Source organism: Phalacrocorax carbo, chromosome 22 (genome assembly GCF_963921805.1).
Source record: "Phalacrocorax carbo chromosome 22, bPhaCar2.1, whole genome shotgun sequence".
NCBI classification, from domain to species: Eukaryota; Metazoa; Chordata; class Aves; order Suliformes; family Phalacrocoracidae; genus Phalacrocorax; species Phalacrocorax carbo.
Window position 1 is genome coordinate 4,480,747 of NC_087534.1, and position 26,484 is coordinate 4,507,230.

Below are 26,484 nucleotides of genomic sequence, written 5' to 3' on the forward strand. Positions count from 1 at the left end.
AGCTGTTTGATTCCATTTGAATACTTTCCTCGTAGCTTTCAAGTTTTACTTTTTTGTAACAGGAGACTCTCAGATTTAGGTGTCTCTGACATTTTTTGCACAAAGGATTTGGTGATGTATTTGAGGGGAAATTTTGAGAACTGTTGGGTATTCCCAGAACTGTGGCCATTTGCTTAGATTCACATCCTGCCCACCTGTCTTCTGCTCGGTTTCTGTAAATGCACTCGCTTTGTGTCCACTGTCTCAGGATAGGCCTGCTTCAGCATCTATTTCTGCAGCGTTTGTGACCTCCTGTTACTCAGGGAGGTCTTTACTGTAATTTTCCCTCCCATTATTTTGCCTCTTTTGCAGCCTGATGTTTTTGCTGTTGTTTTATATTCCAAGCAAGGATCCTGTGAATGCCTCAGCTCAAAATTTAGGTCACCTCCGATGGAAGAAGGAGGCCTAGAAAGTAAAAATAAGATTTCAATGTGCCTTTAAAAGTGATGACTCTTTTGGAAAAAATGCACACCCTCATCTGTATGTTGTGGCTGTATGGAGTGGGGGGAGCGGAGGGTGCCTTTCTTGATTCCAGAATGAAAGCTAAGTATCTTCATGTGAGTGTGGTTTCTTTCCCATGTGCTTTCCTGGTCTTTTTCGTTTTCATACCTGCTTTGAGCTTTAATCACTCAAATTATTCATAGACTTGCCCTGGAAAAAGAAGAGAGTGGCCTCGTCCTGTCTGGAGTAGACAGATTTACCATCAATGGTTGTAAATGGACTCGGATGACTTAATAATGGGTTTTACGCTTAAAATTTTTAATTCTGTGATTTCACTGGGTATTAGGAATGCCGCACATGGTCTTTTCCAAACTGATAAGTTGAAGTTATACCAGAGAGATTAATTTCTTGCAAAGGATCTCTTAGCATTGGGCTCCCATCTACAGGGTGCTGATGAGCCCCCATGAACTGCTGAGTCATCAAAGAGCGCTTGGCTTTCACAGGACCGGGCCCGTAAGTGGCAGTCGTCTTTTTTCTCTCATTATTATACAATGTCTTTCATGACAAAGAACCTCAAGACAATTTATTAAATCATCAGCCACGAAAGTAATGCAGTGCCTGTTGAGGGGTTTGTATCGATGTTGATTACAGTTTAGCGGTCCCTCCGCCTGAGGGTATCCAAGAGGGTGTGGAGCCAACTGCTTTTCAATTTGTGTGTGTTGCTAGAAGCAGCAAGCTGGAATTGATAGGTATCTGTTGCTATTGCCAGCAACTCTTGTTTCTCTGTTTAGTGGCTTAATTTAAATTATTAAGAAACTTGTGAATCTGTTTTTGTTTGTTTTCTGCTCTTCCTAGCAGCTATCTGCAGTTTTATATGTATTAAACATGCTAAGCTTCATCTGGCCTATATGTATAATAAATACCTTAGTAAATGCGATTAAGTCCAGTTTCCTCTATTAACTCAGAAGAGATTTGTTTCTTATCTGAATTGTCCCTCCATTCAGGAGGAGAGAAGCCTTGCATAGCCAGAGTTCACCTCATAAATCACCCAGGCAAATTGAACTTGGGGCAGAAGAAGATACAGAATTAGAATAGTTGTGATTTAGACTGAGTGAACTTTGCGGTGTTCTGCTATGGAGATGTGCTTGGCATGAGACACAGAGCCACCTGCCACCACATGCATCTTCGTGATGGAGGGAGCACCACGAGGGTGACATCAACGGGCTCAGCGGTCACGCAGCGTACTCAGTTGTCCCACACGTCTCTGATGTCGTTTGCATGCAGCGCTGCCATTTTCTCTCGTTATGCTCTTTCTGATTCTCAGAACGCAGTGATATTTTTCACTAGCTGCAGACAGGTTGTTGGGCAGTTCGGTGTCTTCTCAGTGCGCGCTCTCGGTTGGCAGAACAAGGTGCGTTACTTCCCGACACCAGTGCGGTGTTCTCTGCAGCTGCATGGAAGGGGCACCTCGGAAATCAGCAGCTCTTCAGCTTCCCAGGTTTTATTAACTGAGTTTAACCTTTGGTGTTTAGTAAACAGACATGTTAAGAAAACCTGCGGCCCAGCTGTTCTCTTTGCAACCCCTGAGATTTGTCAGCCAAAGTCTGCACCCTTGCCTGCCTACATTCCAGTATCCCTCTCGTCTTACTGCAGTTTCTGGCTTTTCTGTTGGAGATGGAGATGTGTAAAGACATCTTTAAGATGGCAGTATTTTTGGTGCAAAGAAAGAAAGAAAACGCTCTTCAACTTCCGCATGTAGGTGCTAGGTGCTTTTGTAACGGCGGGTCACTAGCTTCTCATTCCCCCCCGCCTCCCATATTTGGTAGAATATTCATTGGGATTAATTCTAACTTCATAAATTAGTGATGTATTTCACAGGCCTGTCACTGGCTAGAACAAATCCTGCAGGAAAGAGGAAGCAACGGCTTTTTTTCCCCTAATTTCTAGTGACTATTTGAAATATGAACGTTTAGAATAGTTACTGTTTTCCAACTATTCCTTCAACTGAACACAGTCATCAACTAGGGTCCTCCTCTCCAGTGTGTGTCCCGTCACGCTTGAGCACATTGAAGTAGTGTTTGGTGGCTTCCATTTCGCAGCATTGGCCTGTTATTGATCGCTTTTTTATGAAAAGATAAGAAAGGCCTTCTTGGTCTTCACCCAGACTCTGCTCTGATATGCAGGTATGTCATAATTGACTCGCTAATTTATCAGGCTATATCATAGAGGATAGGGCCACCAGGCCGAAATCTGCGCAGCCACACCAACTCCTCTGACTTGGTGTGCAGGTTCTGTACCAAATGATGCTAATGCGCAGGCTGCGTCTCTTCCTAACCCCCTAGTAACGCTGCGGCTGTTCCTGATCATTAGAACTCTTCCGATTAGTTACGAAGCTGCTCTTTGTTTGGTCTTCTGCCTAATTTAAACAATTCATCTTGTCTGTATTCAATACAAGGTTATTTTCTACTATTAGCTCTTTTATAATGTCTTCATTACTTATTGATTACGGTTCTGGAATGGTTGAGGGCTGAGGGGGTTCTTTTTGATTCAGAGAGTGTTTGATGAATATATTTGCCAGCACCTGCAAACTCTGTTCTTGTTTCCTCCACTCCTACCATATTGACTTTTCAGGACCCTTCAAACCAATCTCGACTCCCCTGGTTACGGTGGGTCTTTCCTTCTAATAGATCAGAGTTTCCTGTTGGCGTTTTTGTCATTTCTGAGTCAGGCAAGCCTGGTACCTTTCAGCTCTGTTGTTGCTTCGTCTCCTCTGCTCTCCCAGGGGTCTTGCATGCGCTTTCAGTTCTGCCTTAGGTTTTTGATTTTGTGAGGCTCCCTACTATTTACATTTCTTCGCATACATCCTCTTCGTACCATCTGCTACCTTATGTTTTGCTCATCTCTGAAATTTAGTAACCATATTTAATGCAATGCTGTTGTACATTATTTTCTTAAAATTTAATTAAAAGGTTCTGACAGAACAAAGCAAATTAGAATTCACCCTTTCCGTGTAGACACCTGAACTGACGGATAAACTCAATAAAGACCTTCAAATGCCTTGACACAAATTAATTTGCAACCAACATTTTGTACATGGTTTATCCAAAAGGTATGGTATCGGATCAACTAGGAGAGTTTTACTACTGGCAAAAGTTAAGGTTATTGTTAGAGAATGCCGTCTTCCCCATAAACTCTTTTTCTTTGGAATTCAGCAGTTCTACTAAGTAGTATTTACTTTTGAGCGAGTGTGTGGCTCTGCCTTGTTAGATAAAAGCTGCAGTACTAAAACTGTTTCACTGAACTGAGCTCCTGACCTACCTTCCGAGGCCATGTCTACAAAGGGATGATACATCAATCTAGTTTGTTTGATCTAATTACAGCTATTTAACTACTCTGAGCACAAGTACACTCACCCCACTTTGTTATGCTGATTTAAGGTATTTTCACTGTTAATCGGGTGCATGGTTCTTTCCTGTATTAATTTACCTCTCAAAATATCCTGGGCAGTTATCTCGTGGAGCGGTGTCCTGCTACTCAGCTGTATGGGGTTTCTTTCACAGTGTGCTGAGAGGGAATTCTCAGGAATTTGGGAATTCTGTGAGTCGACCTGGCAAATTATTATTCCTTTACTCTTGGCATACATTGATTTTTGCCTGCGCGTCTTCTTTTTCAAAATGCTGCAAGGTTGCAAGAAGAAGAAACTGGTAAATCCATTACAATGCGTATTCCTGTGGGGTTGCAGAGGTGGAAGGATTTAGTTCTGTGCCTTCACAGAGCTTCTGCTACTTTGATAACAGAAGAAATGCAGAGAGAGAAAGAGTAAGATGTAATCAACCTGCTACTTCTGTACGGGATTTATCTGGAGCAGTTCACTCACTGGGGTACTGTTTCTGGGTGCAGTCAGCTAGCAGTGACTGATAGCACAGGGTACCGGTGCAGAACTGGGATGGCCAGTAGTGGCAGCCAAACACCAGGATGACTAAATTGCATTCCTAGAAACCTGTGCAGATCCTGGCTGCAGAGGCAGAGTACAAAACAAGGACCTCCCTTCACATGCAGAAGCCCATTGCCATCTGTGGAAGAGCATCATTTCTGATTGCTTCCGACTGAAAACAAGCGAGCTCTGTGTCAGGGATATTGTTGTGAGGTTTTTTTTTTTATTATTTATATCTCTGGAGAAGGTGCTGATCTTCTGTGTCATCAAGCCTGGCAATGTGTAAGAAATTACCGAGAGCTTTTCCCAGGTACGGTCTGTGAATCAAATGAGGGTTATGGGGGTTCAAGGAATAAACGTGGTCTGTCGAGCCAGGAGAAAAAATTTATGAGCACAGAGAACAACTTCTTAATGGTTGTACACAGCCTTGCTCATCAATGCAGGTGATTTACCATTGAATGGATGTAAAGTGAATATGGAATGGTATTATGAAACTTCTTCAGAACAAACTCATTAGAAACTTGACCTTGCCCTGATTTGTACAACATCTGTAAGAGGCAGGGAAAGATATGAAAGGTGGGTAGAAGCATGGAACGGAAAGATGCTTTCGATATTATGGTCGTCCAGTGAAAAAGCCTCTGCAAAATAGTCATTTTATGAGGCAAAAGTCTGTACTGTGATTTTATGAACAGAGCAAATTAAACAAAGAAACAGTGTTTGACTTTAATGACAATCACTACAGGTGATGTCATCTGCTGAGGTGTAGCTCGGTGAAGAACTTCAACAAAAGTGTATCAAAGCAGTTTGACTTAGCAAACTAAAATAAAACAAGGAATTTTTAACCTGAAATGCCTCGTAAACTTTAAACTCGGAGTGTACGTATATTTGCATGAGTGATGTGCTTATAACACTCCCTCACCTCTTCTGGAGCTGGAAGCTGCAAGAAAGTCACCCAAGTAACTCACTGCAATGGCAGCCTGAGGCAGCGGCCCAGAATGGTGTGTGCTTCATCCAAAATTCGGCTTTTCTAATTGAAATATGCCCTTCTCACCGGTATTTTTCTTCCTGTATTTGCTATAATAATAAATACAGCTGTCACAGGAGACATCAGGAGGTCCTTTGGTCCCATCCCGACTCTGAAGCAAGAGAGATGCTTATCTGCATCCCACCAGATGTTTGTGTGTCCTGTCCTGAAAAAATCTGAAATGCAGGGCATTCTGCAACTTCCCATACTAGTGTTTTCATTGTTTAAACCTCACTTTTGCTACTCTACGAAATCTTACTGTGACTTAAGTCTATGACCTGTTCTACTTTCGGTGGACATGAACGTTTGATTGCTGACCTTTACTGTAACAAAATGGACCGTCAGTATTTTGTCCCCTCTCAGTTCTCACATAAGCTCTCTCCTTGTTCTTTTTCTTTTTTTTTTTTAATTAAGCAAATCCAGTATTTTAATTTGTTCTTGGGGTTTAGGTTTCCTCAGCCTCCCAGCATTCTTGTTGCTCTTTTTGTGCTCTTCCAGTTGGTTTATATTTGGTTTTATTTTTTATGTGGTATCTGAAAATGGATACGATATTCCAGCTGAGATTTCACCAACACTGAGTTGAGCCAGATAATTGTCATGGGTGTCCTACGTAAAGCAGCCTTGTTAAACATCTCTGCGATGTTTTATCTTTATTGTGTTGACTCAAATTCAGTTTGCGATCCATTATAACCGCTGGCGTCTTTAGTCCGGTACTGCTGCCCAGGCAGTCACTCCCCTCCTTGTGCGTGCTCGTGTCTCAATCCTTGGCCACAAAAAAACTACTGAAAATGTCATGCCTGAAAATGAAGGGAAGAAAAAGATGTGAGGAGGCTTTTAAAATGCACTATTCTTGTGAACTCCGAGTGGGTCAGCCTCTTCAATGGAGGAGGAATTCTGAGATAATGTTAATTTTCAATATTGGGTGGAAATTAGAACATGTATTGTCTTATTACTCAGAAAGTGCTAATTTCATAAAAGTTCTGATATGAGCTGGAATAGGAATGCTTGCTTGCAAATGGGAAAGAACACAGTATAGTCCATGAGCCTTAGATTATAATTTTCTTGCTGAACTTTCACTCTCCTGTTGTTCACAAGACGAGCAGAATAATTTGTTAATGCCTCGTTAAAAAACAATGGACATAGCTGCTAGAGTTGAGATGAACCAACGTTAAATCTGAAAGGCATTTGAAGAAAGAAGAAAACACAACAGAAAAGTTGTGGGATTCTGGTTTTGTCAAAACATCAATGACATGAAGACACAATTTCTGGATGTGAGGTGTCTTCTTGGTCTCTCACGCAGTTACCTGGTTAGAACACAGAGAAAAGGAAAAGAAGGGGGGGAAGAAGGAAAAAAAACCCCAAAACTGAAGATGCTTTTCAGCTCCACGTCCCGGCTTATTAAGGCTTATAGAAACACAAAGAGGTGGAAGGAGTCTTTGACAGCGTGGAATACCCTGCATTTGACATCACGAAAAACATCTCCAGTGGTCAAACAGTTGAGACTAGATGATCCCAAGAAGGGCAGCCATGGTTTGCTTGATAAAGAACAGTATTGCTAAAGCATGTATGTTTTGTCTGGAGAGGTTAGGAGACCTTAGATGGAAAGAAATAGGTGATACATACTCCTGGTGATGTTATTTATGATGGAAACAAAAAGCCATTAGCAAAAACCAGAAATGCGGTGTGAGCCTTTTATGGTCTTCTGGGGAGGTGCGATACTCTGGCGTTTTGGAAAGCCTGACCCTTAGAAAAGCTTGGTTTTGCAGCAGTTCCCTCCAGAGGTGGAGGACCATTGCGCTGCTGGGGCGACAGCACGCGTAGCCTTGACTGCAGCAAGGATCGCTGCTTAGTCCTCCGAGCACTGTCTGACACAGAGAATTTGCTGAGCTTGTGCGTAGTCCAGAGCCGGGTCAGCCTACATATTATTCACTCTCTGTATTTCATGCTTCTTTATGCTCATGTGGCCTGGATGAATGTAACAGGGACCTGAGCAGTGGGTTCGGTTTTCCTGTGTTCAGTTCTTACGCTTTTTCCCATCTCAATCCAGTTCCTCGCACCCTGATGCAGTCTCTAATTATAAGTGAAATCATACAACCAGCCTTCCAAACTCTTGCCTCATTCAATGAATGTTTTTTTCTGATTTTTTTTATCCTTGTTATTTGATGTTTGCTTACATATTTTATTTATTGCATATAATTCAAGTGCAGCGGTAAATTCAGAATTACTAATTGTAATGGATTTTCGCAATGCTCTTCACTCTAGTATCTGAATACTTTTTAACCACCATAAATGTATCTTCGCAATATTGCAAAGAGATTTTCCTCTCATTTTTCTCTTTTTTTTTTTCTCATTTCCTTTCCTTTCTCATTTCCTCTCATTTCACTGATGCAAAGCAGGGAAAGTAACGGCAAAGCTACCAAAGTTTTCCACTGTATCTGTATGGTCCACAGTGACGATACACAAATGTCCAACTTGCCCCAGTAAAGTAATTTTTAATTTTTAAAATTTAATTTTAAAAATTTATTTATTATACAATATATAAATATATAATTATAATTATTCAATTAATTAAAAAACCTAATTTTAAAAATTTTTTAATTGTATGTATCCTCTTCATTCCTCATCCACCAGGTTGCAGGTGAGCTTTCAAGGGGGGCTGCTGTTACTGGCTGTCCCCTCTGCTCGGGCTTTCCTAACACAGGGCTTCAGGAGGCTGCCTTGGCTGCCTTATGCCAGGCTTTGGCAGACAAGCATGGCTCATTTTGTCCATAAGGACATCAAGCCCCAACATAAAAAGTTAGTCCCTGTGAGCCTGGTAGCCCTGCTAGAAGGATTTTTAAAAATCTAGTTTATCTAATAATCCTATTCTAATTTTCATCCTAAATTTACTCAGGCCTTTATATATATTTGGTGCCAAAAAAGCCCTTGAGTTTAAGTATCTGTGTTCAAACCATGATCTATGTATATGAACCAACCTCATCCTATCTCAGCCTTTCTTTTGCTCGAGTTAGCTGAAGTAAAGCTTTAGTCTTTTCTCATGATAGATTCTTTGTTCTTATAACCACTTTAGGAAGCCTTTTTTACAACTATTATAGTTTTTACCTATCATTCTTGAATATAAACCGTACCCAAAATCCTGCAAGAGAGCCGTTGCCATAACATCTGGATGTGCCTTACCTGGTCTTTAGATCACATTTGTCATCTTCATTTTTATGATGTTTAGTCATTTCTGTGACTAAATAATGCTTCTGCGTCTTCATCCTTCTCTATTAACTGCAACGAGTTCCCAGTTCACAAGAATTTTGGCTGTTAGTCCTGTGCGAACAGCCTTGTGCTTCGCATTAATCTTATTACTGCATTCCACTAGTCCATTCCTCAGGATTCCTGTGCTGTTCCAGAACCTCATCCAGTTCTTCATGTAGGATATTCCAGTCTTCTGTACTGATGCTTTTTAATTTTGTCAAGAACTAGCTATATTAATGCTCTTCTTTCAATTCCTTGTGCTAATGTAACTGAAAAGCAGTAAATCGCACCAGTTCCGAGACCAATGCTGGAGGAGCTTTTAAAGCACTCGCTCTCTAGCCCAAAAGTTCCCATTTCAACACAATTCAGCATGGCGGTTTTTTAGACGTTTTTACCCATGAAACTTTTCTTGCACTAATCTTCATGTTTTCCAGTTTAACTTGTATTTTCACATGTGGCACCAGATCAAATGCTTTACTGAGTTTTAGGTAGGTGAGATCAACTGTGTGTTCCCTTACCAAGAAAAATCTTTCTTATCAAAGAAAGACATCAGACTTGTCTGGCATGATTGCCTATGTCGCTTTTTGTCTGTTTATTTTCCTCCACATCTTTTCCCCCTCCAGGGGGAAAATAACTTAAGTTTTACATCTCGCCAAGGTCAGGCAAATTAGTCTCTATTTGTCTGGACATTACTTTCCAAGTATGTGGCTTGATTCCTGCCCCCTTCCCCTTTCTCCTCACAGTAGGATGTCAATTCTAGATTATTTTTGTACCCTTAGAGGTGGTAGGGAAAAAAAAAATCACTCATTTGCATCACAGCTCGACTGTGGTGCTTCATGTTTGGTTTGGTTTTTGTTTGCTGGTGGGGTTTTTTGTATTTTTAAAGAAAGCTGCTACGTCATGGCTATTGATACAGGAAAAAGTAATGAATTTTCAAGTATTGCAAAGTCCTTTAAAAAAAACCCAAACAAACAAGAAGCTTCTTAACTAATGGTAACTGAGTGTGGGACTCCATTATCCTGCATAACTGTTGATAACCACCCGTGGACCATTACAGCCCTGGACAGCCCCGATCACTGACACCCAGAGGTTATGTTCCTTGTGCTGCTTCAGCGTTATTTACTGCTATCATTACTGGGCTTAAACAGAGAGTGACGGGTGCTGGCTACTCTGTGCATATGTGTAAGATAATCGTTAAGAAAATACAGTCTGAGAATAGGCACAATAAGTAAAACAGTAGAAAGGTCGTGGATCTGGAGGGTCAGGATTCCACAGGGAAGCCTGCGGTGCTCTCGGGGATTCCGTGAACCCATGCCACTGGAAACCCTGGGTCATTGACTGTGTTTTCTGAAGGTAGGAAAAATTAATAATTTTAAATACTTTGTTTCATAATGTATGTCGTTACACTCCTTACCCATAGGTATGATGAACATGAATCCTTCTGAGTGCGTTTTGCTCAGGTACCTACTTATAAAGATAGGAGTGTAAGCAACAACCCTTGAATGTTTGGGGTTTGGGGTTATTTTTTGCTGTCGTTTTTGGGGGTTTGCCAGAGATACTCAGTATTTTTATAAATACTTGAAAATCATGTCTCTTTTATGATTCTTCAGTAAGTCTGGAGCTTGGGATTCTCTTTTACAGAGAAAGTAAACAGTTCTGGCCAATGCCTTTGTTTGACTGAAAGCGCGTGTGATAGTATCAGCCTTTATACGAAGTAATATTGCTAAGGTTTGTTTGTGGGCCTCTCTAAAGTCAGAGATAACTGTTGGATAAAAATGACCTTGTTTCACAGGTCCAGTACTGAATTCCAAAAGTTCCAGAGAAGCTGGACAGAATGTGCTTAAATTTTTTGTTTTGAATGCAAGTAAATTTCACTGAGGTGCACACTTGTGAGGCTGGGAGTCCTACCTTTAGGCCATGCACGTTTGAGCGAGGTTTCAGGCCCGAGGCCTAGAGAAGCAGAAAAATCAGAAAGCAGAAAACACCGACTTCTGTGTGCGTGTAAAGTCCTAAAGCTCCCCATGTGGGTTAGATTACAGAATTAACATTTTGAAATACACATTTCTGGATGACTGTTGAAAGGTGGGTAAGTAGAATTTCTGTCTGACCCTTTCACGGTCAAATGTTTCGAAGCTGGTCAGCACCTTGTTGTGTGGAATATTGCGATTGTTTTGTTTTATTAAATTTTCTTTCAGTCATTCATGCTTGCCTTTGTACATCTGAAACGAAGGGACATTACTAAGTGTTCTCCCCATAGCATGAATATTTAATAGTTTGTGTGTTCTTTCTCTGTATTGTGTGCGTGCCTATGTAATATCAACAAAAATCTCTAAAAATCCATTTTTGCAAGAGATTTTCAAAGCAAATCATATGATTGAGTCACAGGGCTGAGTAAGCTATCACAGAATTTCACCTAAAATACTGGAATGAATTCGCCAAATGGTGGTGTTTTGCAAATAACCGTGGATTCAGCTAACCTCCCCTAGAGATTTTATTTCGGTGTGACCTGAGTTCCCAGCACTGATGAACCGGTGTCTTTTAGAACTCAAAAATTCTCTGGCCCTTTGCAAAAGAAGATTTTCTTTGTTTTCTCAGAGGTACAGATACATTTTCTTGAGCTAGGAGCTGCTATGAGTATTATGGGTGGATCCTGCAAAGTGCTGAGTACATGGGTAACTTTAAGGGAGTATATGCTTAAAATCACCGGGCCTGCTGATGTTTAAAATTACGCATATACTTAAGTACTCGGATGGCCTGAGGCCAGTGGCTTTTGCATCTTCTAGGACTGAGCCCTAAGGAGACTACAGTGAACGGCTGCAGCTGAATTTTCTTTTCCCATTTTAAATATGTTTTAAAGCACAAATTCTGATGGCTGTTTAATTAAAAATACTTATTCTAAACATGAAGAATGCAATATGTAGAGGCGATAAGCCTGGTTTCTCTCTGCCTCTCCTGGCATCTGAGCTCACTCCTCTCCAGCATTAGTGCAGGGCTTGCAGTTTTCAGCAGTGCTCCATTCCTGCCGTATCCTCTTCCATCTTTTCCATCTGCTTCATTCTGTTTGGAAAATGGCAATGTAGAATGTGTTTGGTGTAACCTTAATCCTGACCAGCATCTGGGCTCCGTTTAAAAAAAAAAAAAGCATCTACTGCAGGCAAGGTTTCTGTGTGTGTTTCCCTGCTTTAGTAAAACAAAGTTGGGGCGGGGGTGGGGGGGTGTGAACAAGCAAAAATAACCATAGCAAAATAATATTTATTTTAACGGACATGTTCATTAAGATGTAGGTTTTAATTGCTTTTCCCGCATACGTGGACAAGCCGTGGGGCTTGTGCGTTTCACCTCACCTCTGTCCCGGTGGGCGTCGAGTCAGAGGTAAACCGGATTTGCACTGTTTCAGAAAAGGAGGGAAAGGAGAGAAGGGGGGGTTGTCTTTAAATCTTTTCTCAGCCACGCTGTTAATTACTCACAAAGATGTAAAAGTTAACACCACCATAAAAAAACGTGACGAACTGAAACCCCTTATGACATGTCCCTATGAAACTTTTACAGGCCTTTCAGAGGTCCCCGATGGCGAGGCGATTTTACCAAAGGCTCCAGAAGAAGGTCCCGAAGATGCAGTTGTGGCGACCCACCCGTGACCGCTGCCGCTGCCCCCCTCCCGAGCCCCCCCCCCGGGTGGCACCTGGGCAGCCCGAAGCCGCCGATCAGGTCGGTGAAGCCCCCCGGGGGGGCGCAGGGCCCCGCTCCCGCGGGAAGGAGGGGGGGGGCTCCAGCCTCCCGCCACCCCCCGCCGCTCCGGGGGACGCTTTGAGAGCTCGGTGCGTCGGGCACCGGACGCCTCTGAAAATCCGGCGCTAGATGTCCCCAGCACCTGGGGCTGGCGCTGGCCCTGCCACCGCCGGCTGTCCTTGTGCTCAGCCGCACGCCACGGCAGCCGCTTCCCAGCCACCCCCGGGCTGCGGCTCCTCGTCCCAGCCCCGCAGAATAACGCTGCTTCTGGAGCGACCCTGCTGGGGTCGGGGGTCCCCACACACACTTCCCATTTTTTAAATGCTTTTCCATTTTCCCGGCCCCGCAGCCGGCGGTGCCCTGCGCTCAGCTCAGGGCTGTTCAACTTCCCTCCCCGAGCAGCCACAGAGGTCGCTTCTGAGCAGCACGAAAAGGTTTGGGGTTTTTTGTTTTGGTTTTTATTTTTTTTATCCCCCCCCCAAGGCTCGCGGTCCCTCATGGCTGGAGTGGAAAAGCACGTTTAAATCCTAGCTCGGATTTCCCACGTGGTGTCCCGCCGAGCCGCTGTCACAGCCACACCATGCACTCCCTTGCACAGGGCGAAGGCGCTTCTCCCCTGCCTCTGCTGAGAAGGCAGAAGGTGATGAACATTTTTTAAATCAAGCCATATTTGCAGGACACCGGCACTAAAAATGCAAACTTGTGCAAAAAGCTAGCTCTGGTCATCCACAGGCTCCTGCTTTTTGAATCCACCACCAAGTGCACAAACAACGAGGGGATTAAAGTTCTGCTGCACCTTTTGCGGGTGACCGTTGAAGCGGTGGATGTTTGTCAACGATTTGAGGGTTAATTCACATGAGTTTACAGTGGCGTTCTGTGTTACATGCAAAGAGCACGTGTGGTTTTGGTGTGAAGAATCAGCAGTGTGTACTGGGAGGCAAAACCGATCGCTTATGTGACTATAGAATATATTGGCTATGTGTATAAGCGTTAAATCTGGGGGGGGGGGGGGGGGGGGCTTTTTTTTTGAGCTGTTTTCACCCTGTTCGGAGATCACATACAGTGTTTCAACACCACCTGGGGAGAAAGGGAAACGGAGGGGAGGGTGGGGAGTCCCCAAAGTTGCGCCTGCTCTTCAGACCTCCCTGTAATTTCTAAGGGAAGGTGTCCCCTGCATTTAATTATTTAGTTTAAACAGACCTAGGGCATGCCTCATCTTTAAGGCCTTTTTCCTGATGTCTCTAGGAGGCACCCTTCTTCGAGCGAGGAGATAAAAATCTTGGCAAAAAGAGCACTTAAGGATGTGAACCCTGCGGAAAATTCCACTTCCTTCACAGCACCGCCTGTCCTTGGGTCCCTCGCTCGTTCCCAGGCACCCAACGAGGGGTGTCTGCCCCAGGTTCCCACACCAACTTCCTAAACAAACGCCGTGCCGCAGAGCCCCCCAGCTCGCTGCTTCTGCAGCTCAGCGCGCTCTCCCTCCTCTCTTCCTACTTCCCTCCATTTTATTTCTCCGCTGGTTTTTCTCTTCAAGCAGACTCCCAACTCTCTCTCCTGCTGAACTTGCCGGGAACAAAAGGCTCCGTTCCAGATCCAGCCCGCAGTTGCCGTGAGAAACTTCCTCGGCAGCGCCGCTGCCGCTCCACTCTCCTCCCTCCCTCCTCGGGAAAATGGCAGTGCAAGAGCTTCATGAAAAAGGTGAAAAAACCTCCTTTCTCGGCGCCTGCCTCTCCCGCAGCAACCTCCCCCCCACCCCAGTCGTGACGCCTGAACTCAAACTTCTCTAAAAATACACTTTAGAAGGACAGAATTTCACGGGAGTGAATATTTCATATATATATATATGTATAATTTTTTTTCACACTCCACTGAAAAGAGCAGCTGAGGGTGGGAGAAACCCGGCGGACCCACCTCCCGCATGGCATCGCCGCTTCCCAACTACTTGAAACAGAATAATACTTCTGCTTGACTGGGAAAATCCAGGCCCAGAGTTGAGGTCTTTCTCTTTTCGCAGCTTTAAAAACCTCTTGTTTTGTTTTGTCTTGTTTTTTAACTCTTCCAAGCGAGGTTTGCAATGTAACCCGCTTGCTCTGCGAGCCCACCCGACAGGTCCCGAATCTGGTGGGATTCAGTAGGAAATGAGCCGGTTGGCTCCTGATCCAGTGCAGGGGGGGTTTAGAAACTCCGGTCCGTGTTTTGTTTGAATTTTTTTTTTTGGCCTTTTTTTTTTTTTGTAAGTAGATTTACTCTTCCTTCTCCGACGCTCAGCACCCCAGCGCTCGTGTCCGGGGGCGGCTGGGCCGCCCGGGGAGCGCACCCGCGTGTATAAAATAAACGCGGTTTACTCTTTCCCCGCACTTTATTCCTGTTTTCCTCCCCGCGTTGCCCCCTCTCCGAACATCTCTCAATTCTCTCTGGAATTATTAAATTCCAACTCCAGCCTTATTCACCTTGACGAGTGGGAGCTGCTCTTCCCGATTAGCCCCCGAATCCGCACATATGCACCCCAAAAAACTTGTTCCTGTTCCACTTTCAGCCCGCCGGGGATGGCCCAGGTGGGAGGTGGCCAGGCGGGCGGCAGCAGCCGTGGGGCCAGGAACTCGTGTGCCACCGGGCCCGGCTGCCCCGAGCCCACCGCTGCCGCTCCGTGGGGCGTCGCGCAGGATGCGCGGCCGGCTGCGCGTCCCTTCCCCTCCGCAAACTCCGCTTCGCCTTTTACTCCTCCTAGCGAGGGCCGCTAAAATAATGCATTTCCTTGAGTCAGGCCGAGTCCCCTTTCCTCTCTTAATATGCATCCAAAGTTTTGCAGCTCCCTGTCAGATGCTAACGCCAGGCTCTCGCAGCGCGGCTGGGCAAGGGCTCGCTCCCTTCCCTGGGGAGCCACTCGGTGCTGACTCCGTGGGAAGCAGCAAAACCCCGTGTACGACCCACTCCTGCCTTTGAGCTGTGCTGCTGTGTTCAGCAAACCCACACTAGTTCCCTTCTGCTGAAACTCCGCTTCAGTCGGCAGCGCAGAGCTGCCTCGCTGCCTGCCCCTGTGCTATGGTGGCAGCGCTGGAGAGGGGGCTTCTACAGCATCCTGACCTTTATTTTTTAAGAGGATAAATCAGCACTGTCTCTCACAATGCCCAGCACATCAGCCTCTCACGGCAAACAACTCAAATAATATTAATCTTGGTGGTTATGAAGCTGCCATGAGCGAGCTTAACCTAGATATGACAGCGGCTGAAATACTGGAAGGCATGGGCTGGGCAAATATAAACACATTTACAGGAAATGTAATTTTCTTTAGCAAAACTACTCTCAGATAAGCTGAGGTACAGTAGAAAACCTTTCCTTACTCCGTTCCATATTTTGCAGCGTGCTCCATGAATTATAATAGATGGGTCTCTTGTTCTTGGGTCCAGTCTGCATATCTCAGCATACCGTGCCTTTCAGTAAAATGGAAGAGCATCCTTCTTCACCCAACTACGTTCATCGCTTCTCAGCTCGTTTCGTTCTAGCTTAGTTGCGCTAGTTAATACTTTATTATAGAAACTCTACCCAATTCCTGAAGTAATAATCCAGTCCATGTTTGTAGCAAGTTGAAAGGCTGGGGATAATGATAACTTGTGTTTGTGAGCGTGAGGGAGCGCGGCTGACTTTAGTCCGGTTTCCATGTCAACGATTCAGTCCATATTTGCCATCACACAGTTGGCAGGGCCTTTTTTTTTTTTTTTCCGCGGGGGGGTCGGAAAGAAGACATTACTCCTGTTTCTAGTACTCTAATCTAGACCAGGTTTCCTAAACTGCCTTAGTGTTGGGTTAAATGGCATGGCCACCTTCATGAAGGAGACTTCCACTCAGGAGGAGCCAGCCGAGCGGCGGTGGCCTGCAGTGCCATGTGAGAGCGGCGAGCTGGCTCCCCAGCCTATCTGAGCAGCCAGGGGCTGAGCCTGTTGTAGAGGAAAGCGTGCTCAGCACTTAGGGAGATGGGGAAGGGAGGACTGCTGCGTGCTGCTTAGCAGGGATCGCTCAGGCTGAGAAAAGAGCGTTGGTGCGTTGCAAGAAGCCTCGTCCGGTTCTGCGGAGCTGGAAGGATGGTAGTTACAACATGGGATGACACGACCGGCGGGAGGATTTTCAGCTCTTGGGTGGAAACGTTGTTAAGAACTGTACTGTCGTCTGCTTCCCAAAGCCCATAGTTGGAATTTCATCGAATGCCTTAGTAGTTAGTAAAGTGCCAGGGCCTCATTGATGAGGCATATTCCAAAATCTGCTTCAGCTTTCACAAACATTTGGTAAAGTGAGTGTCTCCTCATTGTGTGGGTGGCTGGGGAATCCAGTCTGCTTTTCACATTACAATCAACACCAGGTTTCATAGTCTGCCATAGCGCTCTTTGAAGAAGATTCCAAAAGACTGACACAGGGAGGTTGCGAGCATGGAGTCTTTATCTGGATGCACCTGAGCTGAAACCTAAGCTCCTGAACCGTGGTCGTTAAACTTTTGGTGGTGCTCGGTTGGATGGTGGGGCTTTGCTTCCTGAAGTAGACTGTAGCTTTGGAGTTGGGGAGGTGGTTGCTCGAGATGGTTCTGGGATTAAATGGCAGAATTCTCTCCAGTTTAGGTTTGGTTATTTTTTTTTGAGTTTAGTGTAAATGAAACATCTAAAGAAGCATGTTTTGGTCCTGTGGTGCACTACAGCTCACCACAGACATTATAAAGCCACCGAGCCTCACTTGTGAGAGCCTAACCTGATGTGTTGATTTTCCCTCTGCTTCTTTGTCTTTCTAGAACCCCGGGTTTGATAAAATAACAGAGGCGACTCTGAAGAGAGCACGTAGATCAACTTTTTGTTCTAGCATGTTCCATGGTTTTCAAACTCTTCCAAAGAAGAGTATCTTAGCGGTTTTCCTGCTCTGTGGCCCACACAGATATCAGTAAAGCCACAGGGCCTCCCTTGTGAGATTCTAGCACTGTTCTGGGGCTCCAACCTTTGTGAAGGCCTTCGAGTACTATCACAATCCCGATGTCATAATTTTATTACCCTTTTCTTTCGAGGAGTTTATTTACAGCTGCGAAGAAAGACCGACTGACCAATCTGCTGAGATGGAATCTGCTCCGCGTTGCGGGGTCAACTGTAAAGACTGTAAAACGGCAAGGCTGTCTTTGTTCGGGAGCCCGCAGGGCAGTTTATTGCTCTAGAATACATGTAAAATTTTGCTATTTATTGCCCTGTCCCACCTCCCCTCCCACTTTCCAGCTTTGGAATAAACCCCTTTGTTCCGCCACCTGCATTCTAGATGATAAATATTTTATATTATAAGTTTTATAATGAGCGTGAGGGTTGAGCTGACAGCAGTAGACACCGAAATCTTCATTTCAGCCGTACCAGGCATACAGCGCTGGCAAAGATTCAGTCCTTCTACGCATTGCCTTGCCTCTTGCTCCGGACTCAGGTTTCCCCACCGTCATCAGTGTTGTTAAAACAGGATTTCTTGTGGCGTGGCCCGTTGATCATTAGACTCGGGGAGAGCCCTGTGCTTTTTCACTGTAGAGCTGGGAACGCTGCTGCCCCGTTTTTTTCTTTTGAGGTGATGTTCCAAAATGGCAGACATAGACCTCAGAAGTGTCTTTTGACTTTCCACCCATTGCTTTCTGATGTTTTTTTTTCTCTCCTTAAAGTTGTATGTAATTAAACTTCACTTTTCCAAATATTTCCATATTCCAGAGGAGAAACCTGCCCATGGGAGCCAGATCTGAGCTGTACCACGACCGCCATTTTTACTAGGCAACTGCATCCTAATTTCTGAGAGCCTGGTTTTTATAATCCAAACAACTCATCCTTTTGTATCTTCCAGGCTCTGCCCCAGACCCGAACCATTTGAAGTAAAACACACAACCGCAGAACCTGCTGGCGTGGGACAGGCCGTGGCCAGGACGGACTTCCAGGTATGTTTTTCCTCTCCCTCTTCCCGCTCTGGGAAAGGTAGCGGGGTTGGAGGAGGTGGGAATCTGGGTCTGAAAGGGTTGCGGAAGAGCACGGCCTAATTCTCGGTTCACCTCTTGACAGCTGGGGAGCTCCGGCGCTGCCTTACCCTTTGCGATTGCCAGAGCATCCCGTCCCATTGCTCAACGTGTTGTGTCTAGACACGTTCAGGTGGTTTTGGTTCTCCCCATCCAGCCGCCCCGAGGGAGTTCCTGGTTCAGTGCCCACTGCCGTCGCTTTGGCAGGAGCGGGAACCGGACTTTCTTGGATGTCCGTGTGTGCAGTTATAGTTCTGGCGCACTGCCAACGCCTTTTCCAGAGGGACACAACTGGCGGAGAGGAAATGACAACCGCTAAGAGTTTGCAAAGCCTAATTCTAAATGGAATTTCTAGGGACAAAGAAGAGGCGCTTCGTTAACCTACGGGCCGAAACCCCAGAGCCGGTGGCGGGCAAGGCGGCCCTGCGCCCTCGCCGCTCTCCCGGAGGATTCCCGCCGGAGAACGTCGCCTGGGAAGCGCCCGGGGAAGGTAAGGGAGGCCGGGCCGCCGTCCCCGTCCCCCCCCCCCCCGCCCCGGCGCCGCCAGCTCCCCCGCCGTTCGCTCCGATCCCCCCCCCCCCACTGCCGCCACCCCTCCCCGGCGCGGTGCTCGGCGACCGGGCTCGGCTCCGCGGATCCGCTGCGGGTTTTGCGTGCGGCAGCCTCCGCCGCGCCGAGCCGCCAGCGGCCGGGGCCGGCCCGCTCCTCCTTTGTGACGGGCGGGGGGGGGAGCGGGCGGGGGGGGGAGGCTCCCGTCCGGGCCGCGCTCCGCTCCGCTCCGGGTTTGGCAGGCGGCCGCGGCGCTGGGTAAAATGGCAGTGCTGAGCCTCGTGTCGGAGTGAGCCCCGCTCGGCGGACCGGAGTCGGGAGCTGCCGCGCTGCTCGCCCAGCCCGGCCCCGCCGCCGCTCGGCACGGCTCCGGGGGACGGCGCCCGCCCGCCCGCCGTGTCCCCCCTCCCTCCCTCCCGCCTCTCCCGCACCGGGAGCCCCGTCCCGGGTCCCCCCCTCCTCCTCCTTCCCCCCCACTCCCTCCTCCTCCCCTTTCTCCGCCGGCTGCAACCGAGGAGGTACAGCGGGGCCAGGCCCCGGGAAGCCCAGCCCAGCGGAGCCCTCCCCGCCTCGCCAACCAGGCCCGGGGGGGAATGAGCCCCCGCTGCCCTGAAGAGCCCGCCGCCGCCTGAGCGGGGAGCAGCAGAGCAGCGAGGCCTCACGCCGGCCGGCCAGGCAGGGAGCAGCTCGGGGGGGACCGGTCCGGGGGGGGGTGGCTGGGTGGGGAGGGGGGGGGATCATGGCTGCTCAGGTCGCCCCCGCCGCCGCCAGCAGCCTGGGCGCCCCGGCTCCATCCGAGCTGAAGAAAGCGGAGGCGCAGCAGCGGGATTGTCCCCCGGAGGAGGCGGGGGGTGAGGCGGCGGAGCGCGGCGGCGGCGAGAAGCAGGCGGAGAGCGAGGGCCCCACGGGGAAGGAGCTGCAGGACGGGGCCGAGAGCAACGGAGGGGGCGCAGGGGCCGAGTCCGACCTGAAGAGCTCGAACGGGAACCCGGGCCCCAGGCCCGCCGCTGCCGCCGCCACCCTGAACAATAACCTCCCGGAGCCGCCCGGTGGCGGCGGCAGCAGCGACGGGGTGGGGGCGCCGCAGCAGCAGCAGCCGCCGCAGCAGCCTCCCCCTTCCCACCCGGCCGCCTTGCCCCCGCCAGCCTACGGCTTCGGGCAGCCCTACGGCCGGGGCGCCCAGGCTGCTGCCGCCGCCGCCGCCGCTGCGGCCGCCGCCGCTGCCTTCCACCAACATGGCGGACAACAAAGCCCTGGCATGGCAGCGCTGCAGAGCGGGGGCCTGGAGCAGTCCTACCCGGGGCCGGCGGGAGCCCCCGCGGGGCCGCCCCCTCCCCAGAACTCGCACGGCGGCGCCGAGCACGGCTTCCCCAACCACCAGTACAACTCCTACTATGCGGCCGGTCGCAGCGCCGGCTCCTACCCGCCTCCCCCCCAGGCCTACGCCCTGAGCTCCCCCCGGGGCAGCGCGCAGAGCTCCGCTCCGGCGGCCGCCGGCGCCAAGTCCCCCGCCGCCGCCGCCTTCCAGCAGCAGCAGCAGCGCTTCGGGGTCATGGGGCCCTCGGCCGCCGGCGGCGCAGGAGGAGGGGGCGCCACCCCGCAGCCCACGGCCACCCCCACCCTCAACCAGCTCCTCACCTCCCCCAGCTCCGCCCGCGGCTACCAGGGGTACCCCGGGGGCGACTATAGCGGCGGGCCGCAGGACGGGGGAGCCGCCGCCAAGGGCCCGGCCGCAGCGGAGATGGTCTCGCAGTACGGCGGGGGCAACAGCCAGGGCTGGGCCGCGGCGGCCGGCGGGGCCCCGTCGAGGAGCCACCATGCGCCCATGAGCCCCGGGAGCAGCGGCGGAGGAGGAGGAGGAGGAGGACAGACCCTCGGCAGGACCCAGCAGGTAACGGCGGGGCCGCGTGGGGCGGGCGGGCGGCGCGCCGGGGGGGGGGACACGGACGGACGGGGACACGGGAGCGGACCGGGACGGGGGCGGCGGGGGACGAGGGGCCCGGGGTGGGGGGACACGGCGCTTCTCCCGCGGCTTCCCCCCGCCAGGCCGGCGCTGCCGGGGAGCTGCCATTGTCTGTGCCTGCTCGCTCGCTCTAAAATGGCTGCCTCGCCGCCTTCCCTTCCTCCCTCCCCAGCCTTTGTGCGAGGTTCCCGGCGAGCCGCCGCCGGCCTCCCCGCGGTCCCGGGGGCTCCGGTGGGGGAGAGCGGGTCGGCCGCCCCCGGCGGAGGGCGGCGAGGGGCAGGCGAGGCCGGGCGCGGGGGGATCCGGGGCTGCGGGCGGGCCCGCCCGGGCCAAACGCGTGGCCCCAGCAGCGCCGCCGCCGCCATCCGCCCCGGGCCCCGCCGCCCCGCTCCCCTCGGCGGCCCCCGCCTCGGGCGGGCGTTGGGGGGGACCCGCACCCCTCGGCGGGGAGCGGCGGGGTCCGCCCGGGCGGCCGCGGGTCGGTAGGGCCGGTCGGGGCCATCTTCCCCGTGGGGCGGCCCGTCGGGCCGTCGGCCGGGGCCTGTGGCTGGGAGCGCCGGTAAACAGCTCGGCGATGGGAGCAGTGAGTGCAGATCGCTTTGGTTTGGGATTTGAATTATGGAGGTAAAATCCTTCTGTCAAAGCCAGGAGACAGTTGGTCTTAGGTTGACATCCTATCTGTGATCTGATTGGCTCCCCATCTCCTGCTCTTGGCCATTTATAATTGCCTCTGATGTAATGGTACAACAATCCTGATGAGCTCATAAACTTTTACACTCGGCTTTTCTGCCAGCCCCGGACCCACGGCAGCTCTGCCGCTTCGCTTGCTGCCTCCTCGTCCTCCCTCCACGCCGGAACCGGCCGTGACCTTGAGGCGGTTGGGTGGCAGCCCCGCATCGGCAGGAGCGGAGCCCCAGACAGCCTGCCCTTGTTGCATTGTGCCCGAAACAAAAGAGGAGGCGATGGCATTTTGTTTGTACCTTGGGTTTATTTTGCTTGTGATGTTTTATGCAGCCCGGAATAGAGTCTGTGTTGTCGGAACAGTGGCAGGGCTGCTCTGCACAATGGGCTTGCTGTTTATTTTGGTTATGTGACTTTCCCTTTGGTATAAATGATTTCTTTGATGGGTCTGAGGATGCGTTTGTTCTTGGCTAATTTTGGCCCTTTTCAAAACTGCGGCTGTTTGGATTCTTTATTAGATGGAGAATGTGGGGGTTTCTGGGGTACGTTACAGCCTTAAGAGGGGGGAAAAAAAAAAACCCCAAACCCAAATGACAAAACAATCAAAATCAAACTTGTGGCTGAAGCACTGAAAACGGTGAATTACCAATTTGCGTTCAGTAGAGCCTGAATGTAGGACAGGCCTGAGCCCCTAACTGTACGTCTTGGGGCACGTTTTGACTGACTTTGGGTAGAGCGCTGATGTGTTTCCTTCCCCCTGTAAATAAAAGGGCATATTACAGACATTCAGGTGCTGCTCGTGGTCAGGCTCAACAGTGTCACAGCTCTTTGCTTTTCGGAGGAGTGCAAGTAGGAAAAACGAGCCTGCAAATCAAATTTATTGTTGTATGTGTAGAATTACCTCTTTGCTGGAAACGTGGTTGCAGAGAAGAAAGCAGTACAGTGTACGCATCAGACATTTTAGGTACAGGGGAAAGAGATGCTGGTATCTAATATCTGCAAACCTCAGTTAAAACCAGGTTACTGTCTGTGTTTAGACACGCATCTCCAAGGCCTGTCGTGGCCTCGTGCAGGACTGACAGACTTCCCTTTTCGTTCTGTGCACTTTGCTCTAACTTCAGGCCCTGGCTTGGAGACATTTGATACCGCGTGGTGTGACATGCAGCCTCCAGAGTTTCTTGCTCAGTACTTCTCTTGTGTCGATCTGATAACTGCTTAATTTTTGTTCCTTGATTACCGAAGGCTGAAGTCTCCTTCAGCATCCTGAATTACTTAATTGTCTTTTCTGTCAGATTGAAATAGTGCTCTCTAAGAGAGTGGATCTTATCTCTGCTGCGGTCATCAAACTGTTCAACGGTAACTGGTAGCGAGTATTCGATTATCCTCGGCGAAGATCTCGGCTCTCCAGGCACACGTTCATGTGTACCTGCAATACATTCAGACAAATGTCACGACGTGACGGTGTTTGCTTGAAGGTACCTTTTGTACCCTGAAAAACTTCAATTTGGAGAAAATGTGTGCCAAAACATGGTGTTGGATTGAACTTTTCATGCAGGTGTTTTACTATAGCACGTACCTGATGAAAGTGTGCTTCTGTCAGTATTCTGATATGAATTTTATCTTGGAAAATGAATTTAACTCGATTCCGCGAGCCACTGATACGTAGCGTATTCATAATATCTGAGTAACTCGTCCCATCAACTGGAATTATTAATGAATAGTTGTTCTGAGAATTAATGGAACTTTGGGTTAGTACAAATAGTGTATATAAAAAGTAAACCACCAGCCCCCACACCAAAAACCAAATAACCCCTCCAAAATCGTTCTTGTGCCAAGGATTATTGGACTCAAACTGACAATTCTTTTTTTTTTTGTCTACTGCAAAAAGAAAAGAACAGTCTTATCTAGTGAGATGAAAAAAGCTTCCACATGTCATCTGTGCTGCCCACAAGAAATGGTTGATTAATAATAATACTCCAGTCCTAAATTACAGCCTCCTTTCGCTGTGTACTCTATTAAATTCCGTAGATTGGGAGAATTTAAAGCTTTTGTGTCTTTTCTTTGTCTTGTACAGTGATGAACGGAGAGGGTACTTACCACCTAACTTCTGAGAAACTCTGGGAGAGCGAGAGGAGAATGTAATTCATCTGACCAAACACTAGAAAGAGAATCATCTCTCGGTGCAGGCTTGGAGAAGATGATGTGGGAATTGTGTGGGGTTCCTTCCTCCCTATTCCCAGGGAATCCCTGGGATAGTAAACCTGCGGTTTTTGGGTTGGGAAGCAGGAGTATGCAGAAAAGAGAAGTGCCTTTAATTTTTGACGCTTTTTAGGATTTATGAGTGATGTCATAGATTGTCAAGAAAGACAAAGTAATTTCTGGTGTGAATTGGTGGAATATTTCTGGTAATAACATGAGAGCAGTCACTCGCGCAGAGGCACAGGCTCCCGTCTGTAGCCCTTGTGGACACCTTTACTTGCTGGTCGGTCCTGGGAAGGTGGTGCCGAGTGGGAGCCCCTGCGAAGGCAGGCGTGCTCTGCTCTGTGTTTGTCGGGGCTGTGATAGAGGATCTTGCTTTTTTCCCCTCCCCAATGACCTTTATAGCTGGGAAATGTGGAGTAGGTTCAAGAGATCAGAATGGCTGTTCTACTGTGTGTGGGATGAGAAATCTGTGTGTTTCTGTGGGAATGACTTGTAGGAAACCAGGCCAGGATCTTAGTTTTCAATTTTTCCAGCTCTATCATGTATTTGTTTCCACCTCCCTTCCCCTCAGAGCGTGTAGCTGTTCTTAATAATAACGTTTTCCCAGTGGCTTGGGACTTGAGGGATACTGCTTAGGAAAAAGGACTTCCCTCCCACTAATAGGTGGGCATTTCTCGTGGTATGCGCTTTCGCTACAACAAATGATGTCTCCTGTAACGGGAGATGTCTTTGGATCGCATTAAACCCCGACGGGTTGGATAACCTCCTCAAAGGTGCGTGGGCATCTCTAGGCCTCTGTTCTAAGTTCAGTGAAGGCAGCTTAAAAATAGTAAGTTAATTAAAAAATGCTTTTGGGCCTGTTGCCATACAATAGCTATTTTTTGTTGACTTAGATCTCAACTTCAGTAGCAAGTGAGGCATGAGAAATGTTGTTGAAAATATGTTTTTTTTAAACTAAATTGGCACCAAATGGCTCTGTGCTGCCAATGAGCTGCGATATCTTGGAATCGGAAATCGAGACCTGGCTCCTGTTGGCTTGCGTGGCAGGGTTTTTCCTTGCTTAGCATTGTAATGTTAGGAGCCCTTGAATTGCTCGTGAGGTGTAGTACGCGCTAGACCTTTCCAACAAAATGGAGAGTGGTACATCATCTTTTTTTGGGGTAGGGTTTGCCGCCAAATGAGTGATTTTAGGCCTTGTCCGTTCTAGAAAAAGTAGGAAAACTATGCTGGTTTAATTTTGTTGTTAAGATCTAGTTAATTCAGGTGTGGACGCTGAAGGTTTGCTGTCTTACCTTTTCATATAGTCTGCGCTAATCTGAAGTAAACTAGGGGGTTGCCCGATTCTCTTCAAATCTCGTTTTCTGAAATAGCATCTCCTTGATGCTCAGTTTTGAGGTGACTAATGTTTCCAGGCAGGATATGTGTAGGGTACTGGACAGTAAACCTCAATTCTGACTCTCAGCTGGAGCTTTTTTCCCTGCCCTTTTCACCACCAGTTTACTGGGAAACCTGGGACAAACCACAGGATTGTTCTGCAGTATTTTTTTTCCTTGGTGAAATGGGGCTAGCAAGGCTTGCCTACCTGCCTTCTACGAAGTACAAGTGAAATGCTCTGTCAATCCTTATTTATTATCTGGGCTAGGGGAGGGTTTCTACATTTGGTGTCTCTTGTAATCATGTTGTTGGTTGCAAGACAGAAATGTCATTTCTGGAAGGTTGTATGTTTGACTTCCAGGCTTTTTTTTTTTTCCTTTCTTTTTTGGCTAGAATGCTTACTGGTTTCCTAAAACTGTCCAGTTTAATTCCTTTTACCTGCTACAACTTGTGTTTCCTGAAGCAACTGCTCAACAAACAGGCAGAACCTCTTCCCTGTTCTTAAATAGTACTAGAAACAGGGGCTGGGGAAACATGAGAATCAAATGTTCTGTTAGATAGCTGTGTCTTACTGTTCTTGTAAGCTTAGTATGTTCATAATACTTTGTTTTTTTTTCTGCAGTCTCACTGAGAACACTGGTCAATGGACACTATGTTACAGCAGTATTACACGAGACCCTACTAAGGGTCTTACACGAAGACCGTATTAAAAAACCCAGCAGCTTTCCTTCAGAGAGAAGCTAATGTCTAAAATGAGGCGAAACAGCGCAGCGGTTGGTTTTATCTGTTACCTCATTTGCGACTTTTCCACCATTTTTTCTTCCTGCTCTTTGCAAAGGAACACCACCAACTTGGAAATCCAGTTTTTACCCTATGAATCTGAATCTGTGATCTCGGTAATTAAAATATTAGAGGAGAAAGATGCCCTTTCCAGTTTTTACCCTGTGTATTTGAAACTCTTTGTCTAGTCAGTTTGATTTCTTTTTTGAATTGCAACTCCTGTGTGATGGATTGCTCTGGGGAAAAGCTCATCAGCATGCCATTGCCCAGTTCCTGCCAAGAATGTTTGAAACTCTCAAGTAGCAGCAGTAGCAAAGCAGAAACCAAAGGCAGGCAAGCGGAATTGCGGGGGGGGGGGGGGGGGGGGGGCGATAAAAAAAGGTAAGCTTCTCAGTATTTATCATTGCTGTTACAGCTACTTGCATTTTCTTCTGGAAGGGTCCTTAAGCCATCAGCAAGGTAATAATATCACCCCTTTTGTTCTGGTGGAAAAAATAAAGGAAATGCTCTTCCTGGGG

General features: G+C 48.3%; 1 protein-coding gene and 1 long non-coding RNA gene across 7 annotated transcripts in view; both read left to right on the forward strand.

Annotated features, from left to right (window-relative positions):
- Positions 1-9,788: 9,788 nt before the first annotated feature.
- On the forward strand, positions 9,789-14,759 carry LOC135316772 (uncharacterized). Its single transcript, XR_010376022.1, has 3 exons — positions 9,789-10,034; positions 12,231-12,389; positions 13,656-14,759. It is a non-coding gene; the product is annotated as an uncharacterized LOC135316772 (long non-coding RNA).
- A 3,492-nt stretch (positions 14,760-18,251) lies between these two features.
- ARID1A (AT-rich interaction domain 1A) overlaps positions 18,252-26,484 on the forward strand; it is a 62,872-nt gene continuing 54,639 nt past the window's right edge. For 2 of the 6 annotated variants that reach the window (XM_064471308.1, XM_064471309.1), the window contains exon 1: positions 19,675-20,857. In XM_064471308.1, coding sequence (XP_064327378.1) covers positions 19,706-20,857 — 1,152 coding nt within the window. In that variant the 5' untranslated portion in view covers positions 19,675-19,705. Of the gene's footprint in view, positions 18,343-18,725; positions 18,908-19,185; positions 19,642-19,674; positions 20,858-26,484 lie in introns of those variants that run through there. The other 4 variants (XM_064471310.1, XM_064471313.1, XM_064471312.1 and 1 more) reach the window with 4 other exon arrangements.